Source organism: Apteryx mantelli, chromosome 3, assembly GCF_036417845.1.
Source record: "Apteryx mantelli isolate bAptMan1 chromosome 3, bAptMan1.hap1, whole genome shotgun sequence".
NCBI lineage: Eukaryota > Metazoa > Chordata > Aves > Apterygiformes > Apterygidae > Apteryx > Apteryx mantelli.
In genome coordinates, this window is record NC_089980.1 from 46,081,151 (window position 1) to 46,107,735 (window position 26,585).

The 26,585-nt window shown below is 39.6% G+C and overlaps 1 protein-coding gene across 4 annotated transcripts in view; it reads right to left on the reverse strand.

Moving 5' to 3' along the window:
- Nucleotides 1-20,687: 20,687 nt before the first annotated feature.
- Nucleotides 20,688-26,585, reverse strand: part of CDC42EP3 (CDC42 effector protein 3) — a 32,451-nt gene continuing 26,553 nt past the window's right edge. For all 4 annotated transcript variants that reach the window (XM_013943798.2, XM_013943797.2, XM_067294721.1 and 1 more), the window contains exon 2: nucleotides 20,688-22,770. In XM_013943798.2, the coding sequence (XP_013799252.1) occupies nucleotides 21,732-22,499 (768 nt within the window). In that variant the 5' untranslated portion in view covers nucleotides 22,500-22,770 and the 3' untranslated portion in view covers nucleotides 20,688-21,731. The remainder of the gene's footprint in view (nucleotides 22,771-26,585) is intronic.

The following is a 26,585-nucleotide window of genomic DNA, read 5'->3' on the forward strand; positions in this document are numbered from 1 at the left end:
ACTTGCAGAATATTTAGGACCTGATTTTACCATGATGCTACGATGCTGCTGAAATGCAGCCTTGAGCCTCTTTCATAAATGAAAAGTAGAATGTGTTATAGTCCTGAGGCGTGCGTATCCTTAGGCTCTCGTTCATGGAAACGTCCTGCTAGGGGCTAATGCTGACTTCCACTGTGCAAGGCAATGCACTTGCAGAAATGCCCATAACTTTTCTCAAGTGGGATGCGAGGCTTTCTCATAAAAATCACACAGTGAAATGATGAGAAAGATGCTGTGCAAAAAAAAAGCATTGTGATCTGAGTATGGGATGATCTAATAACATGTTCCTATTGGCATAATCTTGGAAAGCTCTCTTGGGTGTGATAAAATTTAGAAAGTATGAAACATATCTTTTTATGCCTCTCTTGGAAAACTGGAGACAGCCAATCCACGACTTTCTAGCCTTATTTGTATCCCTCCTCCCACCCCAAAGACAGAATAGTTTTCATCACTGCTGAAGGTAGATTGAGGAGTTTCTAGTATCCGGACACAGGCATAACAAAATGCAGTGGGTTGAAGTTTAAGTCAGCAAATTTTAAACAGGAAATAAAACATTTTTAACACTGAGGAAAATAACTACTGGAACAGTTAACCACAGGCATGGAAAGCTAGGCATGTTTTGCACTCCTTAAATTAGAATTGGCTGTTTTTATAAAAAGATACTTTTTAGTGAAGTTTTGGGGGTAACCATGGAAATTACAGGATAGGACAGGCAGGAGGTTAGGTCAGGCCAGACCATAACCATCTCTTTTTACTACAAATCATGATTATCACCCTCAATCCCTATCAGGTCATAGGCTGATAGCTTCTCAGACAAGCAGTACATTTCCTAACAAAGTTGACCTCCAAGCTGAAGCTGGAGCGTTCTTTCCCTGATTCCACAGAGGAACAGGTGCCCCAAGTGGTCTGTGGAGAACTATGAATGTGAAGGATGCTCTACAGTTAAGTTAAGGTCAAATATAGTTAGTTCACCTTACATAACTACTCATTTCAGAGAAACTAAACAGCTCAGAATAATGCAAGTGGTATATAGTCATGCATCTTTATTTTCCTATTTCAGTTACTATCAGTCACTTACAAAAGAGTATTTGGAAAATCTTTTATGCCAACATTGGCAATTTCCTTCAATGGGAATGGCCAAGCAGTGAAACAGATGTCATTGATTTTAATTACACTAAGAACATCCATTGTAATCATCTGCTAGCAGAATTGAAAACTAACTTCAGAAAAAAGGGACAAGCCCCTAATCCTATTACCAGGTGATTTGAATAGCTGGGTTTGATATGGGATATTTCTTTTGCCTAATGTCTGGGTAGCATTAAGTGTTCAGAAAGAAAATTTGATAGAAAAGAAATAGAAAAAATAATAAGCTGTAAATGCCAATACATAACATAAAACCATAGAAGATTACTTAGCAAGACTAATGCAGTTAAATCAATATTGTGGCATCAGTGCTATGCATTTCAGGATGACAAGTTTTGCTATTTTCCAGACTCTTTCACCTTATAGCTGCCCATTAATTACCTTCATTTGTCAGCTGGCAGTACAAACAGGGTACAAATGTTTAGTCTGCTGCTTGTGTTAATATCTAGGAGTTGCAGTAGACAGAAGGTTTCCAGAGCTCTGCTATATAATTACCCTATGAAATTGCTTAGCTCTGAAGTTTGCTAGTACTACCAGCATGTTTTCTTTTTCTTACAAATAACATAACAGATGAAAATGTCGTAAGCTAACACTACCTTGTTTGCATTCCTAACAAAACCACTTTATAGCAATGCAGTAATTCAACCTCAATATCAGTTTTCAATATGCTTACTCACAAGTTACATTTTAATACTCAGTTTTAGGGACAAATTGATTTACACAGTGGCATATTTGTGTAAACTGCTCTCTTGTGTCTCTACCTCATGAATAACATCATAGGAAGAAACACAGGTAAAATAGGGTTCATAAAGCTAGCATGTTCTCTACATCTTCTCAGGCAGAGAAGCACCAGAAGAATGAGACAAGAAGCATGTTGAGTGTTACTGCTGTGCTCTCACCAAAGGGAATAAGCCTGGTCCTGGGTATTGACTTACTTGGTCATTTGTGGGGGCAGAAAGTGAACCAGTGGATGAACATGCAAATGCACAAGAGTTTTCTGTCAAACCTGGCATTGGACCAAGCTCCCTCACTGCCATGTAAGCCAGCCAGTCTACTTACCATGCATCATCAAAACTCTAACTAGAGAGAGCATATTATTCGTTTTTTTGAAGAACCCATTTGTTACCCAGCTGCAGACAGTTCAACACTGAGAGAAATCCTAGCACAAAGTAACACCTAGGATCCTGTGTCAAAAACCTCTGCTGCTGCTTTGTTAGGCGTATCCTCAGCCAGTTTGGTCATTCGACCAGGACCATACCCCTGCCAGCATTCCTCAGGCTACAACCGTTCTACAGTGCAGCAGCAGCAACTGCTCTTAATGCCACCTCTTTTGGAGCTTTTTTCTTACCAGCTGGGAGGTAACTGAATAGACACAGGCAGAATTCAGCTCTGTTCCTTAAAAGGTTTTCCCAGAGCATGAAAGTTTGATTTTTTCTGATTTACAATTGTTCGCTCAGGCTCTTTTTGCACTGCAGCTGCAGAAAAGCTGTAATTCAATGGCATACTATTTTTTTCCACATAAAGGCCTGCAGCAGAAGACTCACACACTTTATGGTATAGTTCTTCATATTGCAGTAGGCTGGTATGGGTGCAACAGACAGATATGATAAATATCCTGATCTTGCAATGTTTTAACAATGTGCTTATTTTGACCTAGCATCAATAGATTTCTCATATTTTCGAAGTTAAACATAAGTTAATACTTGTAGAACTGGGTTTGAAGTCAAGTTGAAGTCAGTTGAATCAAACTATAGCATCTGCACAAGAGAGAAAATGTAAGTGGCCTCTGCTGTCTGTCCACGCACAAATACATGGTTCATCTCATTTGTAAGAATGAGTACTGAAGACTGTAAGACGTACCGAAGACAGCAATAATGCCAGTTTACTTGTCTCTAAATGTTAACAGAATATGTTGAAGATCTCTGTTTTCAGTGTTGTTGCTTCCAGTTCCTGCTGATACAGCCTGCAGGTTTATACAGCTGAATCTTCCTCATTCATTTTATCCTGATTTTTTTTGTCAATATAAACACAGATCAAAGCTAAAATGTTTTAAAAATGAAGCTAGAGACAAAAGACAGTAGCTGGTCCCCAGAGGGAGGACTACAGCCTCCAGGTCAGAGAGACTGGGAAATTTCCTCCTTGTCCAGTCTCTCAAAGGCTGTTGCTAGGGAGACCACTTTTGTTTCAGCAAGCCTGTGGGATGGACTAGTTGGCATATATGCAATACTCCTGCCATTAAAGCAAGAGAGAGGTACAAGCTGTGGAGCCTTTGTCAGGATGGAGCACAGAACTCCACCTATGAGGCCGTTTTCAACTATCATACTTGCTCCCACAGACAACAGTTGGTAACCTCACCACTTTCTCCTTTCCTTTGCAGTCAGCTTCATTTCACATGGGAAAAAAAATGTTGCTGTGAATGACAAGGAGATGATACCTTCCTAGCAGCAGAAATCCAAGCAGAGCACAGGCTTTTCATAGGAATGGCTCTCCTTCCATTACAATTTCAGCAGGTAATCATTCTAAATATGGCACCATCTGTGAGTTCTCCAACAGTGACAATAACAGCAAGGTAGAATACATGAACCTGAGCTTGCTTTACCCAAGACAGTGCTATTTGCATTACTAAATAGCTTCAATGGTGCTTCCAAGTAACACAAATTCTTGGCTTGTTTTAATGCTTAGATTTACTCTTTTCACATCTAGCCTTCCATCATTCACAGCTTTGATAGTTTTGAGTTTCTTCACAGTGACTTCCGTTCCAGTAGGTTTGACATTCACATGAGCTGTGTGACATCAACAGCAAAACTGAGGTCACAAGCCCTCCATTGTCCAATCTATTGTTTTCCTGTGATGATCTTTTTGCGAGATAAATTAATCTTGGAAGGCATTTCCTAAAAAGGAAGGGAGAGAAGTTTCCACTGCAGAATTATTAAGAATCAAAAGGTCATTCAAATCTGTTATACTTTAAAAAAGGTTTTACTCTTATTACTGTTTTGATTAGAGGTGTAATGTTTTAAGAAAATAGTTATATACAGGAAAGGCTGTTGGGTGGACCCCGTATATAAAAGCTTGGCACTGCAATAGCTAATACAGCTTCTAGAATGAGCTGTATTTGTATAAGCATGTTCGTCTGCTGTAAGGAAATTTTGTAAAACCGTGTAGCAATAAAATTGTTATGGATAAGGCCCTCTAGGGATCCATGCTTCCTCTAGAAATTAGGAGCAACAAGCCCTTCCCCGGTTCCCTGAACCTAACTTTTCAAAGCTGTTGTACAATCCAGAGGAAAGGCATAACAGTTTTCTTCAATGATCTTCATCCTCTTACCATGTGAAGTGAATGTGATTCCCTTTCCCAGTGACAATGGTATGTTACATTCTTTGCTTGGCACATGCTTCTTTAAATTGGGACTTACTTTTTGATCTTTAAACTTTAAAATATTCTCCCCATCAGTGATGTAAAGTGGCTTGCAATATTTATTTGAATTTGTCACAGATCTTTCTAATTTAAGGAAAATTTAGATTAAATGTGTTAAGTAGTTACATGACAGAAGAGGATCCAAGAAGTCTTGTTGAGTTGAGTTGAGTTGAGTTCATTTATTTCACTGAAGAGACACATTGATACACAATTGTCCATTAACACTCAGTCCACAGAGGAGTGAAAGTAAAAAATGGAGTAGAGCAAGACAATGTAGGGCCAACATACTTCGTTTCAATCATCACCTATTTATAATTCTTTGAAGAGAGATGTAAATAAATTCATACCAATTATTTTAATAAAACAAATGTATGTATTTACATGTAACATACATATATTTACCATTTTGTAAGAGGAACATAAGTATTATTAATTATGGTGTAAACCGCATGCATAAACTATTTGATTCCTGGATGGTCTCTTGCTTTGCGCTATTGTGCTTTGTTGGGGGAAAACCAAAATATTAAAGGTGGGATAAGAAGGGTGCCAAACTGTGAAAAATATGTCTCCTCATTACCAGCTACTATTTGTACTGCTGAGAGGGAGCAGATTCCAAGGCAGCCAGGTGAGTGAGAGCTGGTGACAGCTGAAGAAAAGTACGGCTTATTCAGTGTGGGGGTAGGTGGTTTTCCAGGCTCCAAAATTCCTGCAACAGCACCAGGAAAAACCCTTGAAATGGCCAAACGTGTGCCAAAATCTGCGTGGGTTTTTTTGTCTTTTGTAAATTAAGAGGTAATTTTCATCTTTATTGTTTGTTATTACTTTTTATTTGGGGGGGAAGTATAATCATGTTCTGCAGTACATTGTATTTTTATGGAGCATTGTTTCATAAAATCATCACCTCCTGGATGCTGAGCTAGGAGGAAAGAATGAAATTTCATTGTAATGTCACTTAGAACTATCACCAATCAACTCTGGTTTCTTCTCACTTAATTACTCATCTCACCCTAAACTATTTATATCTTAGAAATACTTGGTTTATTTTTCCCATTCAGAAGGAATGCAGCTAGAACAAATTGAAAACAAAAGGAAAAAAACGAAGTTGCTTCAAAATGACTGAGCATGGAGATATTCTTCTGAAAACCCTTGAGCTCCCTGATAAATTATTAACACTTAACAAAGAAAAAGCCAAAATCATCAGAGATTTAACTGCAGACTTTTTGTGCAGAACCTTTTTCCTTTTTAAAGGTTTAGAGTGAAAGCACTATTTTGTTCACAATTCATTAATCCTTACTGCTTGTAGAAATTATTTTTGAAGGTATCATATTTTAATATGAGTTTCCATTAATTTTTCCACACTACTTCTTTGCTTGTGGGTCAGTGCTTGCAGCCAATAACATACAACAATGCCTTCATTTAATTTAAACTTGATATGTTTTACATTCTGAGTATGTTATTGAATTCCTCTAATATAGTCTGGAGACCTTTTGCCACAATACATGAAGTAATGGGCTCCCAGCCACTAACACAAAGTGAATCATTAAGTTGCTTCCCACAAATTTAAAGTTCTTAACACCTTAGCTATTCCTGTATTTTAAATTTCTGAGGCATATTCTTTGCTGGCACAACGTGATTTCAGCTAAGCTGTGACAATTTGCAGCAGCTGAAGATCCCTTGCTCAGTTGTCACATATTGCTGTAATTCACCTTCTCTGTGATATATCTGCATTGCAGCTGGCTATTAAAATCTATTAAAAATAAACCATGTGCAGAATTTTTGGCTTTACCAAAGAGGATAACAAATAGAAGCTGCAATACTATACCTCAGGGTTAACATCCAGGCTATCTGGGCCCCAGCAAAGTCAATGGGAGTTGTGCCATTGCTTTAAATGACACCAAGATTTCACCTCAGACTTTTAGACTAGATCTGTCTCAATAAACTCAAGACTGATTTTTTTCCTAATCACAACGACATGAAAAAATGAGAAATTTTCTCAGGAAAGTGAGATTGGCACAAAAGAACATTTCCAAACAACACACTCACATAGTCACCATTTCTAGGAGGGATGAGAGCTACCTCTGTGGTATGCTTCCATTTTCCCCGGTCCTTAGGAGGGCTCTCAGTGGTGGTTCAGTGGTATCAGATTCCAGCCTTCCCAGATCTGTGGGATAATAGTAGCATAAATTAAATCTATATTGTTTCCCAGTGGATATGCAGAGAATCTGAGAGTCTGGGAAGACTGTGGCCAGGGAAGGAAGCACAATTGCTGAAGCTGTTGCATTGACCAGTGTGTCTAAGCATGGGGCAATCCAGGCAAGGAAGCAGGATCAGGATGTTTCCAATGACATACTCACTGGGCAACAGGTCTTGGGATTCTCTCAGATATATAATGTAGAAGAGCTTTACTTTAAAAAAACACAACAGAACCAGACCCACAATACCTTATCAATAAAAAATGAGATGGAAATGGCACGAAAACTCCTTGAGATTTCATGCCACCACAAATGTGCAAGAGGGGTGTAGCTCAGCTTTTTCTTTGTGAGTATTTACTGGTGGCAACAGCTCCTAGCACCATAACAGACCAGAAGAGAACCAGCTGTTTGACTGCTAGGGTTTGGGTCACGGTGCTGGGCAGGAAGTGGGGAGGCAGCGCAGAGTACTAATGGTGGGTGGAGAGCATCCAGGCCTACAGGTTCTTCCTTTTGAGATGCACACAGCACAACCCTGCAGCTTTCTGAGTATCAAAGCAAAATCAAATGCTGGTTTGACAACAGACAGCTGGAAGTGAATGGAAACAAAAAGATGGCCTTGCAGCAACAGGAAAGTACTGTGGGAAAAACTCTTGTAATTCTATGGCAAGGATTTATAGATTTATACAACTGTTCCACAACTTTTAGGTTCTCTCAAGCATTTCAGTGCTATTAGGTATCCAAATAATGTCTGCTTGTACCTAAGACTGGACTTTCCTTTCACAGGTAGACCTGACCACAGTGATCTGTAAATTCAGGAATTCAGGATTATGTTACTATAACACTTAGAAATAAAAACACATACTGTAAAGTAGCCTCTAACTGATTTGCTGCATGGCAGGCTTTTTACTTAGTGACAAAGGTCAGCACTAGCCATCTCACTTTACTGCTTTGCTTTCTATACTAGCTGCCTGCTCTGTGCAGGATTCAGGGAATCCCTAATTCTAATCGAGGCCCAAGGCAATATCAAAGCAAGGTAGTTCTAGTACAAACTGGGACATCCAGGCACTAGTGAAATCACTTTTGGGAAATTGCATAATCATCCATGTACAGGAAAGATGCACTTAAACTGGAAAGTTTGCAGAAAAGAGCTGGAAGGGTCATTAAGGAATGAAAGGCCTTTCAAAAGATTTAAATAGCTCAGCTTGTTTAGTCTAACAAAATGAAGATGGAGAGAGAATACGACAAATACACTGGAAAGGAGGGGTAAACACTAGGAAGAAGAGCTATTTCAGGTAAAAGACAACACTGGCACAAGGGGATAAATTGACCCTTAATGATTTTAGACTGGAAAAATAAGGAGGTTTCTCTCTGCTGCAGGAGTGAAATGCTGGAATAATGACAGCAGCAGTGGAAACAGAGGTTTAAGATGGAGTTTGACATAGCCATGAAAGGGGCTATATAATGTGACTAGCTATAATATGGGAGATGACTGGTCTTGATAGCCTGTGATATTTAGTGCAGTTTTATCTTTCTAAGGCCCAGTCTACAAACAAACATGTACTGAAATAACTGCATCCATTGTCTCTCCAGCTGTGAGCAGGACCTTCACACAGCAGCTGCATTCCACAAGAACAATGAAGGGACTCCAGGCTCCCTCACGAGCGGGAGAGACACAGACTTGGCTTTCCTACACCTGGAATATGTTACTTGTAGAACTGAGGATGAACTTCAGATCTCACTGCATTCATAGCTAAATATAAACTAATTTGCTTGATTTCCTACAGTAAGCTTTATAGGCACATAGACACATTCAGATTCTACCAATTTTTTAATTATTTCTACAACTGGAGAGAGAGAGAGAGAGAGGGACAAAGTGCACTTGAGATTTTCATAATTGCTAGAAAATGTTCATTCTTTTTTTTTTTTTTGAGATACATATTCAGGTGTCTAACTTTAATGAAGGATTTCTCACCATTTCTACAGAGCAGTATCTTCCAGAGTGTGCCTTGTTGGAGACCTATGTAGAATGCCACCAATGTGCCAGAGGGACATAGAAAAAACAACTTCACAGCTATTTTAAGTTTTGCAGTGCTGTATCAATAAATTAATTGGTAAAAGAAGGCTTTGCCCTTACATATGAGCAGGCTTATGACTGTTTCTAGAATTCTCCCAGTGTTGTACAACATCCAGAAACTATACATAATTACTCAAACTCTCTTCACAGTCTTGTATTCTCATGCTGCTGATGAAATTCTTTCCAATCCTGTAGTCAGAATGGATGGAAAGGGATTTGCTGTTTTTTCCTCTTATTGTATTTTTTTTGATCAGAAGAAATTGTTCATCCACTGCAGTAAGTGCTTGCAGGCAGACTATAAAAGAATTAGTTATTCTCTCATTCAGCATATTCAGCTAAAGGGTAATCTTACCCAAAGATCTGAACTATTTATTTATAAAGCACAATTAAAAAATGACCTCTGGTGCAAAGCAGTTACTGTAGGTAGGTTTGGGGCCAGTTGGATCTAGCACTGCAAATCAGAGAAGAAGAAAACAATCCTATAAATGGATGAGATGGAAAAGATTTATGAGATCATCTTGAAATTCCCCCAAGATAAACACCAGGAATAAGTTAAACAATTGAAGTGGTGATTATCTACAAGTTCAAGAGATACCTGAGTGTTTCTGATGAACACTGAACCATATTATTCCAGAGTAGAAGCCTGTAATGGTTACATTTCAGATCCATACCCTAAACTGGGCTGAATGGGAAGCTTCCAAGGCCACTTATGTACTATTGGAAATATAACTAGTGATTCTGCAGAGGCTTTCCCAACTCAGTTTTCATTTTTGCACACTTCTGTTGTACTCTAGAGTGATCAAGGGGTGATGACTAAAAGAAAGACACTGTCAGTGCTTTGCTGCGGTAAAGTTAGCAAGGACTGAGAGGAAAAGGAAGGAGGCAAACCCAGAACTACTGGGGCATTATAAACTCATATAGCTTCCTAGAGACAGTCCCATTTTCTGATTGTTCTCTGACAGCCACTTGGATCTAAGAGATGACATATTTTAAAGTTAAAATTCTTCCTTCATTCCACAGGAGCTAAACCCTGCTCCAGCGTAAATATGATTTGAAGGATATTCGACAAGGAAAACTTCACAGAGCACCATGGACTTCACTTATCTTCAGGTCAGATCTAGAGCTTTCAGTTTGCTGGAGAGCTTTACAGTGTAGAAGTCCTAAATTCATAAAGCCTAGTTGATACAGTGTGGATCCCTCATATGTGTAAATTGTTACAGCTTCATGGATGGACTTGAGGTATTTCTTTCTTTCTTTTATTCCTTTTTGTTATCTAGTCAAGATATTTTACTGAGTTTTATGGTATAAATATGAAACCCTAATTAAAGCAATTACATTGTAGAAAAAAGGAAAATGATCCAAACACATTTGTTTTCCAAGGTATTCTTTTTTGCAGATGAAGTGATGAACTCCTGGTTTATTTATTTGGAATATCTAAGGATATTTTCCCAATGGCATAGTTTTCTAACTGTGAAAAAAACTTCATGTGTTTTTGAACTCTCCAACATCGTATGCACATTTCTAACTAGAAAAGCACTTTAACTGGGCTGGAAAAAAAGTTCAAAAGAAATGTAGATTTAATCAGGAAATGTGATTGAATGGATTATTCCATGAGTTTTTGAAGGAAAATGTCGAAGTTCAGTGTTTCAGGTTAATGTGTATCCTCCCCACTTTGAAATCCATTACATGCAGACTTTGCATACATAAATGAAAAGATCTGGATGACCTGAAAAGCTGGTATGTATCAGGTGATAATTTTAACATAAACTTAATGTTAGTAGAAAGTATTATGAATATGAACAGGCAGGTACAGAATGAAAAAAAAACCCCAAACAGTATATGTCTACCTCCCTTGAATGAAGACTAATGGAAGTTTACCCTGTCAATAGATTTTCCCCTAAAAGGAAACAGTTTACAGAATCCAAAAAATAGCCATGCACAAGCCCAGTTGTACATATCTCTGCCTGACAGTGATGAACTTTTTATGAGATAGTTTAAATTATATCTCTAAGACATTTCCTAAAAAGGAAGAGATAGACTCATCCACAGCAGTTAAAAGATGTTTTAAGAAATAATGAACAAACAGTTCAACATTGAACTGTATATTATTTAAATTTATTTGCACTTAGTATCACACATCTGAATCTCAAAACACTGAGTCATATCCTGCATCTATTTACACTTTGCCTGACTTCATAGACTTCAATGTGGGATACAGAATAGTACACAGTTAGCCTGGCTTTCTGAAGAAGTGTAGTTTGGAAATCTCAGTATGGGGTTCTATGGGTGGGTGGGTAGGTGAGATCCCCAATTACTTGTGAAACTCTTGGACATCATTAACAGTTGAAGTCAATAGACAGGTAAACATCTCAGTTATGTTACATTGCTGCAAACTGCATGAAAATAAGCAGCTAGGTAGCAGAGAAAGATTCTTTTAGTATGTCCCTGCCCCTCCAGTGTAGAAAAGGCAGTGTCATGAAAGGAGCCTTTATTAGGCATGAGAGTATCCATGCAACAGGACTTCCCCCTGCTCCCAAAGGCATAAAAGCCCATGGAACTATGATGCTTTAGCATTGCTGGTTTATTTGTGTAAGTGTGCCTGCTTATGTCTTAATATACATAAAATGTTACAAATTGAGTTTTATTCTATATCAGAAAGAAAGCTGCATTACCCAGTGGCTCAGCCACTGGGTAATTTTTAACTTGTGTACTTTTCTCAGACTTGCCCACTCAGGAATTTGGGATGATGTGACTTCCAACATGCCAAGGGCCAAATTGTATGATTTAATGTAGGAAGGAAGCTTTCAGAACACATCTTGCAGATGCAAGTTACCAGTGGAGAGATGGAGTCATTAGGACTTTTTTTACCCATGTCCAGGTTTCAGAATGGAATGAGGAGCACTATGAATGGAAAAGTGGGTAATTTCTATTTTGCTTGCAGGCATGTTACACAGGCATGTACACAGAAAGCAAGGCAGAGTGGGCCCACTTTCATTTGAATGGCACTTTGCTAGCTGCACAGTGAAGAGGCAAACCCCACAATTCCAGTAGGGGAAAGCTCTAGGACTATGCATAAACTGGTGTGCTTGGGGCTCCTGGATGTGGGGGTATGCCCTGGCAATGTCTTGCCTGAGATCACAGTAAGGCCCAAGTACACATCAGTTTTCCACTCTTATGCTGAGTTTCCAGGGGAAGGAAACCTGGACATACGGGCTAGAGGGGAACTGAGGCATGCTTTAGTTGGGTCCTGAAGCTATTCCACTGAGGAATCTTAGCCTCAGTGTGCACTGTGTCCCCATTGCTCAATGTGAACACAGTCCAAATGAATGAATTTCTAAGTTAAGTGGAAAAGCCTAGAGGTTTTCTAGGTTGGCTTGAAGGCAGTGGACCTTAGTGAGGAAGGGCACAGCCTCCTGCAGATTGCTATGTGTGGGCCTCTGAGCCATTGCTTGTTGCATGAGGTGCATAGTAATTCTCTTGCTGTGACTCTCTCCCATGAGAGGTGACATGATCTGGTGAAAGGATGCCACTCCGCATGCGAACTACTTACAGTTTCTCTCCTTTCCAGGAATAGCAGTAGGAAAGGAAATTATCTTGCGATTGCTCCCACATCAGGAAGCAATCCGGAATACTGACAAGATAAAATGTTTTTCAAGATGCAGCAATAATGTAAGTATGTCCATTTCTCTTGCTTGCTTGCTCTAGGAATACTGTTAGATACTCCGTGGCCACAGGACAGTTTAAGATTACAAATACCATGAGGGTAGAGTGTCTAATGCCTCATTTAGTGCGGTTTAACCAGATAGTTATTTCATGGTGGTCTGGTAGCACCTGTTCACACTTAACTGAATCTGCCCAAATTTGACCTCTGCCTGACATCTCTGCTAACATGTCATGGCACAGTGAATATCCCTTTGTTGCTGACCACGTGCTTTATTATTTCTTGAACTGTGGTGACAGCCAGATTATTCTAACTGCTTTCCAGATGTAGGACAAGACAGTCCTTGTTCACCAATGCAGTTCCAAAAAGACAAACAATAATAGGCAAACAAATAAGTTAGACAGATACCTTTCTGGTAATCCCCAAATACAAGACTTCCTCAAACTATCACTATCCCATCTTGTCCTCTTCTCCAAGTTGTGCAATCAGACTGCCTCACAATATCGATCGATAGATATTTCAAATTGAGAATAAAGCCTTGATTTTTTTTTTCTTCAAATGATGGTTCCTGATATGGAAGTTCTACATGGGAATTTATAGAAAGTGTGGTTATAAGGCATCTGCCATTAAAACCTTCTACAGTCTGTTAAGCATATGTATATATGATCCTATTTTATTTATAGTGTAGTAAAACTTGGCAATTCCACATAACTACCTCTGAGATACCCCAGTTTATGCTGCTTAAGATAAGCACTGTTTTCAGAACAATTTACCTGCAAATTTTTTCATCTAATTTGACAGAATGGACAAAAGTTGAGAGAAGCATAAGTCATCTTTCTTATACTAGAGATGACAGTCTCAGCTGTGGAGAGGTTTAAGTGATTTACCCAAGTTCGTGTAGAAAGTTTGTGCCAGAGGCAAGAGAACCCACAACTTCAGGTTAATATTGTAGTCACAGAGCAATCTTTCCCTTTCCTTTTGTTTTTCCTGTTAGCTTGGTTGTCTGCACTGGCAATGCTAGGGAAGACTCCCCTGTCTACACTAGTGCAAGCACAGATACCGGTCTTGGAAAGTGTGTAACTTCCAGAATGAGAAACGGCATTTCTCAATATGCACATCCTTAGCACAGTTGGGATTTCCCCAACACTGTCACAGGAAACAGGGCTCACTATAGAACATTTAGCATATTTGTAGCTTAAATTCAAAACTAATTTCATAAGCTGAATACAGAGGAAAGCTCTTTCAACCCTGTGGATGCTGAAGGTCAGCATTTACATTCAGCTTGTTAACTTGCTGTCTCCATCTGCATTTTTCTAGTGAGAGCAGTTCAGATAAAATAACAAGTGATGTGAAGCTTTTCTGAATTTAGAAAATGCTTGATGATTAAACATAAATATATAAAACATGAAGTGCGGATATGTGTGAGTATCTGCCAGGAGAGGAAATAGAAATATCATGAGTAAGGCTATTCTAACAATTTTTCCAGCTCACCAGATACTATCATATACTGAAAACTAAGGTGGAAGAAAAGAGAATCTGTCCTCAGAAATTTTTCCACCCTGTTTTTGGTGCAGCAGACTGCCTTGTCAAGAAGGAGTAGGTAGAAGCCCTGAGAGACAGGGTGAATGTCCTACAGTATCAATAAGAAACAGAAAGCAATGGCTTGAATTCTGTTTCCCATAAAGGGAATAAATATTAGAAAACAAATAAACCATCCAGTTTTCATACAGTAAAATAGATGCAATTATAGTTGTTTGGGACTCAGTGTTTTAAATCTTTTCTCCTAAATCTGGTACTGCCATTAGACACATGTCTAAGGAGCCTGCAGCAAATGTTTTCTGTTAAGATATTTTTTCTTCCTGTTGCCTAAACAAAGGGCAGTCAGGGTGTGTTTCTCAAGTATGATTCTTCATGCTTATTTTTCTTTGTAAGTATGTACTATATCTGTAGACAGCTAATGAAGAATCTAAAGCTCATCCTGTGGTATAAGACATAATGGATTTCAAATCTGCATGGATCACAACTGGTCAGGGATGTGAAGGTCAGGGCAGCCTTGGCTGCAGTGACCATGAGATGGTGGAGTTCAGGACTCAGAGAGGGAACAAGGCAAATAGCAAGATCAGAGCCCTACACTTCAGGAGAGCAAACTTTGACCTGTTCAGGGAACTGCTTGGAAGAATCTCATGGGATATGGTCTTGGAGAAAAGAGGGGTCCAGGAGAGCCGGTTGATTTTCAAGGATTATCTCCTTCAAGCTCAAGAAAGGTCCAGCCCAGTGAGCAGGACATCAAGCAAAGGTGGCAGGAGACCTGCATGGATAATGAGGAGCTCCTGACAAAACTCAGATATAAAAAGGAAGGGTACAAGAGGTGGAAGCAAGGTCAGGTGGCCCAGGAGGAACATCCAGACACCGTCTGAGCATGGAGGGATGGAGTAAAGAAATTAAATACCATCTGGAGTTGAATCTGGCTAAGGAAGTGAAGAACAACAGGAAGGGCTTCTGCAAGTACATCAGCAGCAAAAGACAAACTAAGGAAAACATGGGCCCTCTGCTGAATGGGGCAAGGGATCTGGTTACAAAGGATGTGGAAAAGGCTGAGGTACTCAATGCCTTCTTCACTGTGGTCTTTACTGGTAAGACTTGCCTTCAGGAATCCCAGGTGCCTGACACCAGTGGGAAAGCAAGGAAGCTTATGACAGTAGAAGAGGATGAAGTTAGGGAGTATTTAAACAAACTGGGCATTCACAAGACCATGGGACCTGATGGCATGCACCCATGAGTATTGAGGGAGCTAGCCAGTGTCATTGCAAGGTCACTCTTGATAATCTTTGAAAGGTCATGATGACTGGGGGAGGTGTTGGTCAGACTATAACAAGCAAAACTAGCCAATATATGGCAAAAGGCACAGTCCACAGAGCCAGAGAGCCCGACTTACCTTTTGGCAAAGCACCTAGGAGCTGGAAGCATGCCCAGAGAAAAAACAAAAACAAAAACAAAAACAAAACTTCCACAGCTGACAAGCAGTCCGCAAAGCAGAATGCCTAACTTGCAGCAGTGCTGGCCATGTGAGGTTCTGGATCCTGTACCTTCAGAGTAGATCTGTTCCTTGGCCTTTCTCCTCCTTCCCCTCTACTTTTGCTCCCCAGTGGCCTTCTATATCTCAGCTAAAAGATTACCCATTGCTCTGACCTTGCTCTCCCAGCTTGAAAGACTGGAACAAAAGCTCATTCCCTAATGTGCATCCACAGATATCCCTAGTATTTGGAGCCTGACTCTGTCTCTCAGCCAAGAACATGATTGATGGTAGGGGTACACACGCTCACACACTGAGGGCAGCTGTTATTCTACATGACTTTCTCGTGGGTGACCCTTGAAGGGTTAGGCATGATCCATGTGTTTGGCACAATACATGGCATTATTCTTCACATTCCCAGTGATGGGCCCATTCCTGGGTGTCTTCTCCCAGGAACCCCTGCAAGTTTGCCTGAGTCCAGCTGGGATTGCAACAGATCGTTTCTGGGGACCATAATTGCCGAGCACATGGTTTCCATTATGGCTGGTTCTGGCTCGGGGCTGGGTCTGGATTGGACTTACTTTCATTAGGTATGAGTGAGCTGACTGACCGTATGTGCGGGAGGCTGGATCTGCAGCAGTCTGGCAGGAAGCAAGGAAAGGCTCAGGTTCAATGAGCCTTCAAAAATGCATGAGACAGTATCTTACAGTGAAAGGTGATCACCTTCTGGGAATATCTGGGGACTGACCTCAGGGCACTGACAGCTGAAAAGAGGCAAGATGGGACTGTCAAAACCCCCACTGGGCTAACTGCTGACACAGGGTATCTAAGTTGTCATCAGTTTTACTAGGATATGGGTACCTCTGCAAAATTGTTAACAACTTGCTTTTTGAGAAGTAGTTTTATTAATCAGCGCTTCATCTTGTAAAGCTGCAGCATTTTTTAATGAGGCAGTAGGTGCCCTGGAATAGATTCAGCAATTTGGTAAATGGGTGAATTTGGGTTGACTTTTCTTTGCATGATGGTTCCATACTATGTAGCAAACAGGGAAAGGACCAACCTTCCTTCCTTTGTATCTAACCAAAATCTAATAGCATGTTAGATGACTTCAACTATTTATGAGTTACTGAAGGCAAAACTGAGCTCCATCACTCTTCCAGGTCGAAAGTATTACCCACAAAAATCTGCCAGAGGTATTAGGGCCCTGAGTGCACTAATAGGCCTTCCCCAGGACCTTCCCCCACTCTTCCCAGGCCCCCATTTCAGCCCAGTCTGGGACTGTGGATCCCTGCCCCATGACGCTGCAGCGGTGCTGGTCTCCAGCCCCTCCACAGCCCTGCCACTGCCTGGCCAGGGCCCCCCACCCCCCCAAACCCCAACCCACAGTCAACTGCTCATCCCTGTCCCTGCAGCAGTGCCCGACACCCGGAGCTGGGGCTGCCCCAGCTGCCCCTGGCTGCCCTGCTTCCTCGTGGGGTGGTGGGACAGGCTCTGGTGGCTAGGCCTGGCCCTGCCACCACCAGAAGCCCGCCAACACTGGGGAGCCCCCAGGGAGTTCCCCAGTAAGAGGTTCTAATGGAAGAAAGGTTCCCAAATATATCAGTTCCTTAAGAAAGAAAATACAGCACAGGGTAAGAATCACTCATCCACAAAGCTAAAGTTCTAGTTTCTCTGAGCACAAGCTAAGAAAGAATTGTCTTAGACAATCAGGAAGAGAAATGACCTGAATGCTTAGGGCCATACTGCAATGATGTACCTATGAAAAAAAGGGGAAACTTTCTCCCTGGTATAAATCAGAATCCATGATTTTTTGGGAGTGATGCTTATACCAGCAGAAAATCAGCCCTTTTATAATTGTTGAGGGAAAAAAATAAGCTTACAATACTAAAAAAATAAACAAAGTATTAAGTACTTCCTTGATTTTCTAGCACTTGTAAAACTGTAACTAGAGAGAAGCAGTGAGTGATAGATCCAGCCTTACCTTTGGACTCAGGAAACCCCTTAAAAAAACACATAAAATAAAAGCATTTATAGGAAACAGATGTACTAAAGTACTTCATGTTCATATGAAAAGCAAATGGATGCAAGCAGAGCAGAGTTACGTCACTGCTAATTTAATTAATTTGTTTACAGCAACTGTTAATTGCTTTCTTTGGAATCAAGTCTAGTACATATCTGTCTTAGCTTCCCCTTGTGACATCCTAACTCTGGTTGGCCTTATTATGCAAGGTCCAACAGCTTCCTTGCTAGGCTTGCATCTTGATTACTTGTATTTGACACATCAAACAACCGCTTCTGATTCTGGTCATGACTGACATTCTCAAAAAGGCAGCCATCTCAAGTGTCCCTTCTCTCTCTAATTCTAGCAGAAATTATAAAATTTTGAGCTGATCTACCTTCAAGAAGTCAAGTCCTCCTGTGTTTTTTCTGAAACTTGGTTTCAGCCTATTCTTGTCACTTGCTGAGAATTTCCTGCACAAATTAGAGACTATCCTTCCAGCTCTAACCCTGATAATAAGCTTCCCCGTTAACACCAATAATGCAAAAAGGGAAAAGGACTATGAAGTAAATTCATCCTTAAACAGAGTATTGTTTATCGATCTCTTGAGACATTTATATTAGATTTGAGGCCCACTTCTCTCATGTCCACATACTATATTCATACTCATTTGTCAGCAAATCCAAATGGTTCTATCCTGTATCCACTTTGTACTGGTGCGGGTAAACTAAGTGAAATGAAATAAAGGTGAGTCCTTCTGTATTTGAAAATTTGAAGAGTGTGAACTTGAGCAAATATCAATGACAAGCAAATTTTACTAACATAAAATAGCTTTAGCAGTGGAGGAAGGAAAGTAAGTTCGCTATGGAAGTCATTTGTTACCTGATGTACCTATACAGGGGACTTTGAAAAGAGACTGCTTGTTTGGACTGCGTTAAACCCCTACCTCAGTGTTAGTGCTAATCTCCTCTTACGACTGTTTGCCACCCTTGATTTGTGATCTAGCTTGAAGGTTTGTTTTGCTTTTCAGTTTCATCTAAAGTAGTTGAGTTTGGTCCTTGTTAGTGAAAGGTGGTGAATGGGGGCTTGTGCACCTCCTGGCATTTACCTTGCATTGTTGCCTCCCACTGCCATTCTCAGCATAATATTGATCACCCCAGTCAGGGTGGCAGGGAAACCGGGACAAGGGTTCAGGGTTTTTTGATTTGGGTAGCTATCGGACTTTCAGATATGTTTCTGTATTGTATGGGGCAGTCAAGTTCATAGGATTGTACAGATGTGGAATTTAGCAAATACTCATGCAGGGACCAAGCATATGCTTGATATCTCCTGCTATCTTCCTCTGGCACATTTAGATTATATATTTTGACCTTCACTATACCTTTTCAATTAGCAGAAGAGATGAGGAAGTATTTTCTGGCATATTAGAAGAGCTGTGAAACACCTGTAGACCTTTCTGTGCAGCTGCGCAGTTAGCATACTTTTTCCTATGATCACAACAAATTGATGTGATATTCAAGGCAATCCCTTCCAGTCCTTTGTTCCAAGGCCAACTTGCAGCAGTAGCTTGGTTTTAAGAAAACTGCAATAAAACTCTCCCTAGAAAATTCTAGATTTCTTTCAAAATTTGATCAAGGCTTTAGGAAGTCAGAACTTCCCATAAATCAGAAATCCAAGATTTTGATCTGACAACCTGTATTGTGACAGCTAAGATGCCAGATGAGGCCAGATTAGGCAGAACAACATTTTACAGAAGACCATGTCAGAACTGCAGCTGGGCACGTTTTGAGTTGGTGTGTTCAAGTTTTTACATATAAGACTTAGCAAATCTGAACAATTCAAGGAACCAGCTTCTGAGGAAAATGATCTTTAAGAAAGATGCAATTTACTTTGCCAATGTAAAAGTCCCATTCTTGACTTGAACAAAGGTTCTCCTGCACATCCTTGTGGTTCTTTTTGTCTGGAGTGATGGTTATTTTAATTCAGACTACCCTCATGATAAGAATTGCGGATTTATAAGTTTCAGAAGAGCACTCACATAAAAAGGATAATACAGACCAAAACCTCCTGAAATAGTGACCCATTTTACAGCACTAAGCCAGGAAACCAATTATAAAACATGACAAAAGCAAAAATAATCTGACTGCAGATTCTGCTTTCTGGAAAACATTTGCTGTCCTGCAAGATACTGACCTTTCATTTAGCAAATACTTCTAATGTTCTAATCATTACAATACTTCAGGCTGGTCTGCACAGAAAATGTCTAATTCCCTATTTCGCCCAAACTTCCCATATGCCAATGACTGACAGATTTTTCCCCAGAAAGCTTTGGCACCTAAATTCTCATTGGGTTTTAAATCCCCAGATCCTGCAAGAAATATTTGGCCAGGAATAGCCTTGAATCTGCTTTCTAAAATACCAACAGCACTATAGTCACAGAGCCACATTCTTGTAGCATGAACTCCCTGGAAATCTGATCTAAGCTTATACACAGAAAATATGAAGTCAAAGGCAATTAAGCATTATCTTAAAAATAAACATAGCTCTTGGCCATCTACATCTCAGTTCCTCATTTACAGGAATAATATGGGAGACAGTATCCATGTCTCATTAATTCACAATAATATAACTGCTTGACCGGAAAAAGGGGTAGCAACTGTGACAGGCAGAATCGCTTCTAAAACAGGTTGCAGAAGTGAAATTAGTTGGCACTGACTCCTAGAAATTTTTGAGGATAGAGATAAAAAATATTTTAAGTCATCCATGACTTACATGTTCTGATAAGAAGATACAGATGTAATGTGGTTATCTAATGAAGAACTGTTTACAAACTGTCAGGATTTACCTAAAGACTTCACCAAAAGCTGCAGGAAATTGTATCAACTTCCCCAGGACCAAAATATCATCCCTTTGTCTCCTATTACTTAACAAAATCAGCACATGTCCCAGAGGATCCTACCTGCTTGGAGCTTGTCCTTACTACCTCAGGAAGTAAATTGCATGGGAGAAGTAAAGTTAACTGAATTAAGATGGCGGAACTGATCTGCTCCTCCATCTCATATTTCTGCAACTCTACTGCAGTCTGTCTCATTACAGCAGAAAAGAAAACTCAGCATTTTGATGAGGCTATGTACTGAATCACAAAGACATAGTGATTTAAAGATTTTTTTATTGTATTGCACAAAATATCTATGCAATCCATGTAGGTACTGTATTAATGATCCACATTTCCCGAAACATTGGCTGTTGCAGCACGCATCAAGCATTGTGAATAACCAGTGCCTTCTTCAAAAATTCAAATAATCAGTTGCAAGTTTAAGCATGTGTGGCAATAAATGAAGAAAAAAGCTAGGAGTATCAATACATATTTCTTTTCAAACGCACAATTATACAACTTTCAGAATAGCACCAATATTGTCAAGCAACTATTTCAATGATACTGTATGTGTAGGCTCTGCAGTAAAAAGCCAAGATAAACACAAAAAAATATATTTCAACTTTTAAAATAATTTAACCATAATATCTTGCACGTGTTAGTTGTTTACAACATATGATTTCATATACAATATCAGGCCTGAAGTCTCAATTTGTTTAAATTTGTGCATGCTCATTTAAAGCAGCTGAGACTCTGGACCACATGTTCAAGCTGAAAAAGCCTTCAAATTGTTCACATCTGAACAGAGAGCAGTAGAAAACAGAGGAAATAGTTATAGTGAAGGTACAACAGAAATGGTACTATGAAAATGAAGAAAAACACAATCAAACTCCCAAACATAAGGTTCTAGAAAGAGGCCTACATGTAAAGTGATGTTGCAATAATTTATAAAGGTGAAGAATTAATATCAGTCTCCTTACTGACACTTACAGATTCTCAAATATTCAGAAGCTTGTAGAAGTGAACTAACCAAATGTCACAATCAGTATCATCCTCAAACTGTATTTCTTAAGTTTCTGATTGTTAATACTGGTACTTAAAACATTTTATATTTGCGGAAAACTGTTATTAAAATTTACCCTCCTGCCATGAGAATTTACTGTAATAAAAATCATGAAAAACAATAGATAAAAAAATAGTTTAAGAACATTTTTAGAAAACCCGAACAACTGCAAATACAGCTGATTTTTAAGTGTCTCTACTCTTGAGTTGTGTTTTTTTGTTTTACATGAATGCCTTAAAGAAGCAAGAAGTACCAGTTCTAAGATTTATTTTTGTCCATTACATTGAGGACCTCATCCAAAAGTGAAGGTCCCAAGTCAAGTTGTAACGAAAGAAGAGAGCCTGCAAGATCTGAAAGGGATTCTTCTGACTTAGTCTCTGTCTTGGTTAGTTCACATGAAAGTTGACTGTCATCAAATAAATCAACTGTTTGCCAATCAGTGCACCGTTCGGAAAGGCTGGATGAGTGACTGTCTCTACCATTGGTAAAATGCGATGAAGAACCGTTTTGCTCCCATATATCATCTTTGTATATTTCTTCATCCTCCAACTGTTTACTTTTCTCCTGCAATTTTTCTTCCATTACTGGCTCACAGCTAAGCCTAGGATTTCTGGATGGCCTGATGGATTCTTGCTTTGAATTAAATGTCACTGGTGACAATAAGGGCAACATAAGGGCTTGAGAACCCCCAATGGCAGGAAGGGAAATGGCATTTTTGAGCACTGGTGATGGAGTTTCTGTAAACATGGATTCAGAAGTGCTGTTTGCCCTTAGGAATTCACTGTGGCCACCAGACTGGCTAACTCTGGTTTCTCCTTCATTTCCAGGCAAGAGCTCATAGTTTCCCTGCAAAAAGGAGATGTCCCCAAAAACATCATGTTGCCCTTCTTTTCCAATGTGTATGGTGTGACGAAAATCTCCAAGTGGTGGACTGATCATATCAGGAGACAAGATGTCCCTTAGTTTGAATTTCTTCCCTTTCTTATTGTTAGCAGCTTTCAAATAGATGGGTGTCTTGGCTGGCATCTTGTTTGTAGATTCTGAGAGGGCGAGTTAACAAAAAAAAAAATGGAAAAGCTTCTTACAAAGTTAGTTATTCTCAGGAGACCTTGAGTGTTATCTGAGTTACATCATCATCTTCGACAACTCTCATATATGAAGTTCCTTCCTTCTGAGACAGAAAACTCTCAGATATGCGAAGGTGAAAGTCTCTCACTGCAGATCTTTCTAAGGTGGAGCACAAGTTCCAGGTCAGTTAGCAACCACGTATCCTACTACATCCAGAACCTCAGAAAACCTGCATGGGATACAAAACCAGGTTACAATTAACTTATTTTTCACGGTTCATTCAGTCTTGTTTTCACAAAAAAAAAAAAAAAAAAAAAAAATTAATGGTACTGACAGTTCCAGCCTGCAGATTAGCTTTATGATATTGCTTCCCTTCATTAGGCAGGATAAAAGGGTATAGATTAACAAGGGCTAGCTAACCTTTCCCTGACTTCGTAGGTTTTTTTTTTTTTTTTTTTTTTTTTTTTTAAGTCAGAGTTTCTTAGACATGGTTGCTGAGCATGGTTTGTTTGATAAACATCACTATCTTAATCTTTCTTCTCATTATTCTGGCATTCCAAATGCTGACCTTCAAGAGCACATGCAGACACACATTTATAACACGAGGACTCAACCACATTAAGCTGTTGGATAGTCCCAGAAAGCTTCATAGAGTCACACAGGCAAAGTTTTTTGAAATGGAGAAGACCACCTTGGATTGGAGAACTTCAAATGCCCCCATTTAGTGCTGGAACTCTCACAAGCTGTCACCAATGATGCTTCTGAAAAACGTGCCCATTTCAAAGGATAATTTTAGGCACTTACAGTTCTGCTTGTCCATATCTCTAAAATTAATTGGAAAAGTCCAAATGCAGGTGTTTTCTGAAGAGACTGATTGTTATGACTATCGTCTTTAGACTATGGGAATTCTTCATAGCAGTGATTACACACTGTAGCTCACAAATACCTGTTAGGCCATGAGGCCATGGTGACTCAAAGTTGGTCTGTGCAATCAAATGAAACAGTATTTTCAAACCAACAGCCTGTTAGAATCTGGTCTCTGAAAAGGCTGATAGACTGTCAGCCCTGTAGTCTGTTTTGTTGGGCCAAAAGCTTATGGTAAAGCATTTTTTATTAATGCTTTATTGGTGTATTTCTTTCTTACAGTACCAATTCTTGACTCCTGAGCAATGCCAGAACAAATGCATTTTTCTCCTGGACATCTTTGTACTTTTCCCCACCCAACCTACAGAGCACCAGAGTGTGAATGTGTTTCTGCTGTAGGCTTAGTGGTCATTCCTTCTCACCAGGATACTCACCCCCAAATCCCTCACCCTCTATCCTCTTCCATCCTCATTCTGTAAAGAAGCTTGCAGTTTCTGCACAGAAAGGACTATTATGTGGAATAAGTGAAGGAATAACAAAGTGCTGCTCCTGCTGCCTTAAGCCCAACAAGGATGACCAGTTTCAAAAATTTGTACAGTATGGATACACAGCCAGATTGTCAAAGAGTATTTAGGCATTTTCACAAATCCATTAACCTAACTGAGCAATTAGTTCCTACAGTAGGGTGCTTGACTGTGCATCACAAGGGAACTGGGAATCCAGCCAGGTTAATATTCTTTTTTGATTCCCACAAGGTATCTACTGAACTTCAGATACCATTGAAAATCCCTCCCCCAAACACCTCACCAAAAAGCACAACAGATATAAACAGATGAGAGCTCTCATACAAAACAAGCTTGATATTCTATAAATGAGGACATTTATACTTTCAAGCTCAATTTTGATAATACAACCACTTGCATTAATCAGTTAACAGCGCTTCAAAGATTGCTCCTCCATAACAAAATGCTAATTCATTAGGATCTACAGAATACTAGGAGATTTACATTACATACCAAAACTTCATTGACTGAACTCCATCTTAGTACTGTCAGATTCTCTGGGAGCTTCTGAATGAAGTCTCTCCTTGTGCCACAGATCATGGGAACAGAACTAATTAGTCAGTTTAGTTACCTTGTGGATTCCAACTGAAAAATTCACTGCATTGTTTTAACTTCCTCCTCCCCCCCCTTCCACAGCTTATCATTTTAACCTTGTAACCCATTCAGCTAAACAAAACGTTCTCAATTCTAAAGAGAATTCTATTCTTAGTGAACAAAGCTGAATGGTGAGGTTGTTTTATGTTTATCTAGCGAATTCAGCTCTAACCCAATTCCCAGGAATAACAGACAGAATTCCCTCTGGTTCCAGCTCTTCATTCTTTCAGATTTTTTGATCTGTGGAATGAATGGCAACGCAGTGCCAATGTGGTCCAAAGTCAAGCCTATTGGCTGCTAGTTTAAAAATAAAAGACAAATCCTAGTTCATTCAAACTTTCATGGGTTCTATCAGTTTGGATTTGCAAAGGCCATTATCACCAAGTTGCACAAGGAGATTTCAAACAAAGATACACAATGAAATACACCTGAACATCAAGAAATACTAAAATTAACTATCAATCAACCTTCGTTACAAATAATGCATTTTGACACACAGAAGAGGACTATATTTTATTAAACTTATTGCTTGCTGGGGAAAAAAAATACAAAAAAATTAGAACAAGAAACCGGGGCATCCAGAGCTCCTTCAGGTCTTGCACTATGAGAGCGCCCCAGTAAGGGGCAGTGTAAAACCACACCACCTCCGAGGCTGCTGCAGGAGGCTGCTGCCAGGAATTCCAGTCCCTCCCTATACAGCAGGCACTGCAGTTGTGCAAGAGCAGGCACTGCCTTCTGCTTGGCCAGTGCAAAAAAGGCTTTACATCTCAAGAGGAGAACATTCAAAGTTATATGCGTATGGCAAGCATTGCTTGCTCAGCTAAAATCAAAGGCTACCCTTGCTACACATTTCATTAACCACTCTACTGAAAATCTCCAAATTACCCCTTGTAAGTAAAAGATAAGGGTTCCCTCTTCAACAGGCAGGCTTTTAATGCACAGCATGACACAGAGTTCAGAGCAACTATACTTCATTTCTGCATACCTGCCCTCTTTGGCAACTATTACCTAAAAGAATACAAATTTTAAACCATTCTGAACAGCTGAAATATAATATTCATCTGGAAATATTCACTTATCCTAAAATACTGTTATTACATTTAATTTACAATTAAATGAGGACAAACCTATGCCTATATATAAAGTAATTTTAAAAAATAAAGACTTTGGTAAATGCAGAAGGCTTAACAAGACCATGTCTCCCATTCAACTCCTCCAATCCCCTCAAAAATTAGTCCAGAAGTTCTCACAACATCCTTACACACTCCCTGCATTCAGTAATATGTGATGAATGACCAGCACACCCTGGTTATGAGATTACTCTTCAGTCTTGATCCCATGCTCCACTGTAGTGTTCACCTGGTCTGAAAAGTAGACCTTTTTCTAATCTTACCATTGAAAGAATCTGTTTTGACTAAATTCAACTCAGTTCTATAACTAAGAGAATGCATAGCCAAACTGAAAAGCTGAATGAGAAATCATTAAAAAACCAAATGCATAGCCAAAAAATCCACAGTCCAAGACTGCCAACCTGCAGTGGAAGACCTTCATTTAAGAAAAAAAAAAACAATGTGAAAGAATTTTCTTCCAGTTTAAGAGATACCCCTCTCCTACCAAGATCTGAGTAGGAGCCAAGCCAGAGAAACTTCAGCCCAGTGAAGATTAAAGATTTAGTTCGCCTGTAACTCCTGCTCATTTTTATTCCTATTACTTCACACTCTTATATAAATGTTCTGCTTGGTAACCTAGACTAACATTTTCAGAGGCACTTTTCAATCTGGCTTGTGAACCTTCTGTCCACTCGTCAATCATTCCCTTACATGCAGCTCAAAGTTTTCAATGGGTTCCTCAGTTTATTCTAGTCAGTTTTAAAAAGACAGCCAATATCCCAACAGCTAAGCTTACAAGGCCAGAGACAAGTAAGGGTCAAGGTGCAAAACTGTAATTGTGCACAACTCCCAAAGGCTTAGATCCTTAAGCAGTGTCTTAGGCAAACACATGATAGAAATAACATGCCATTTCC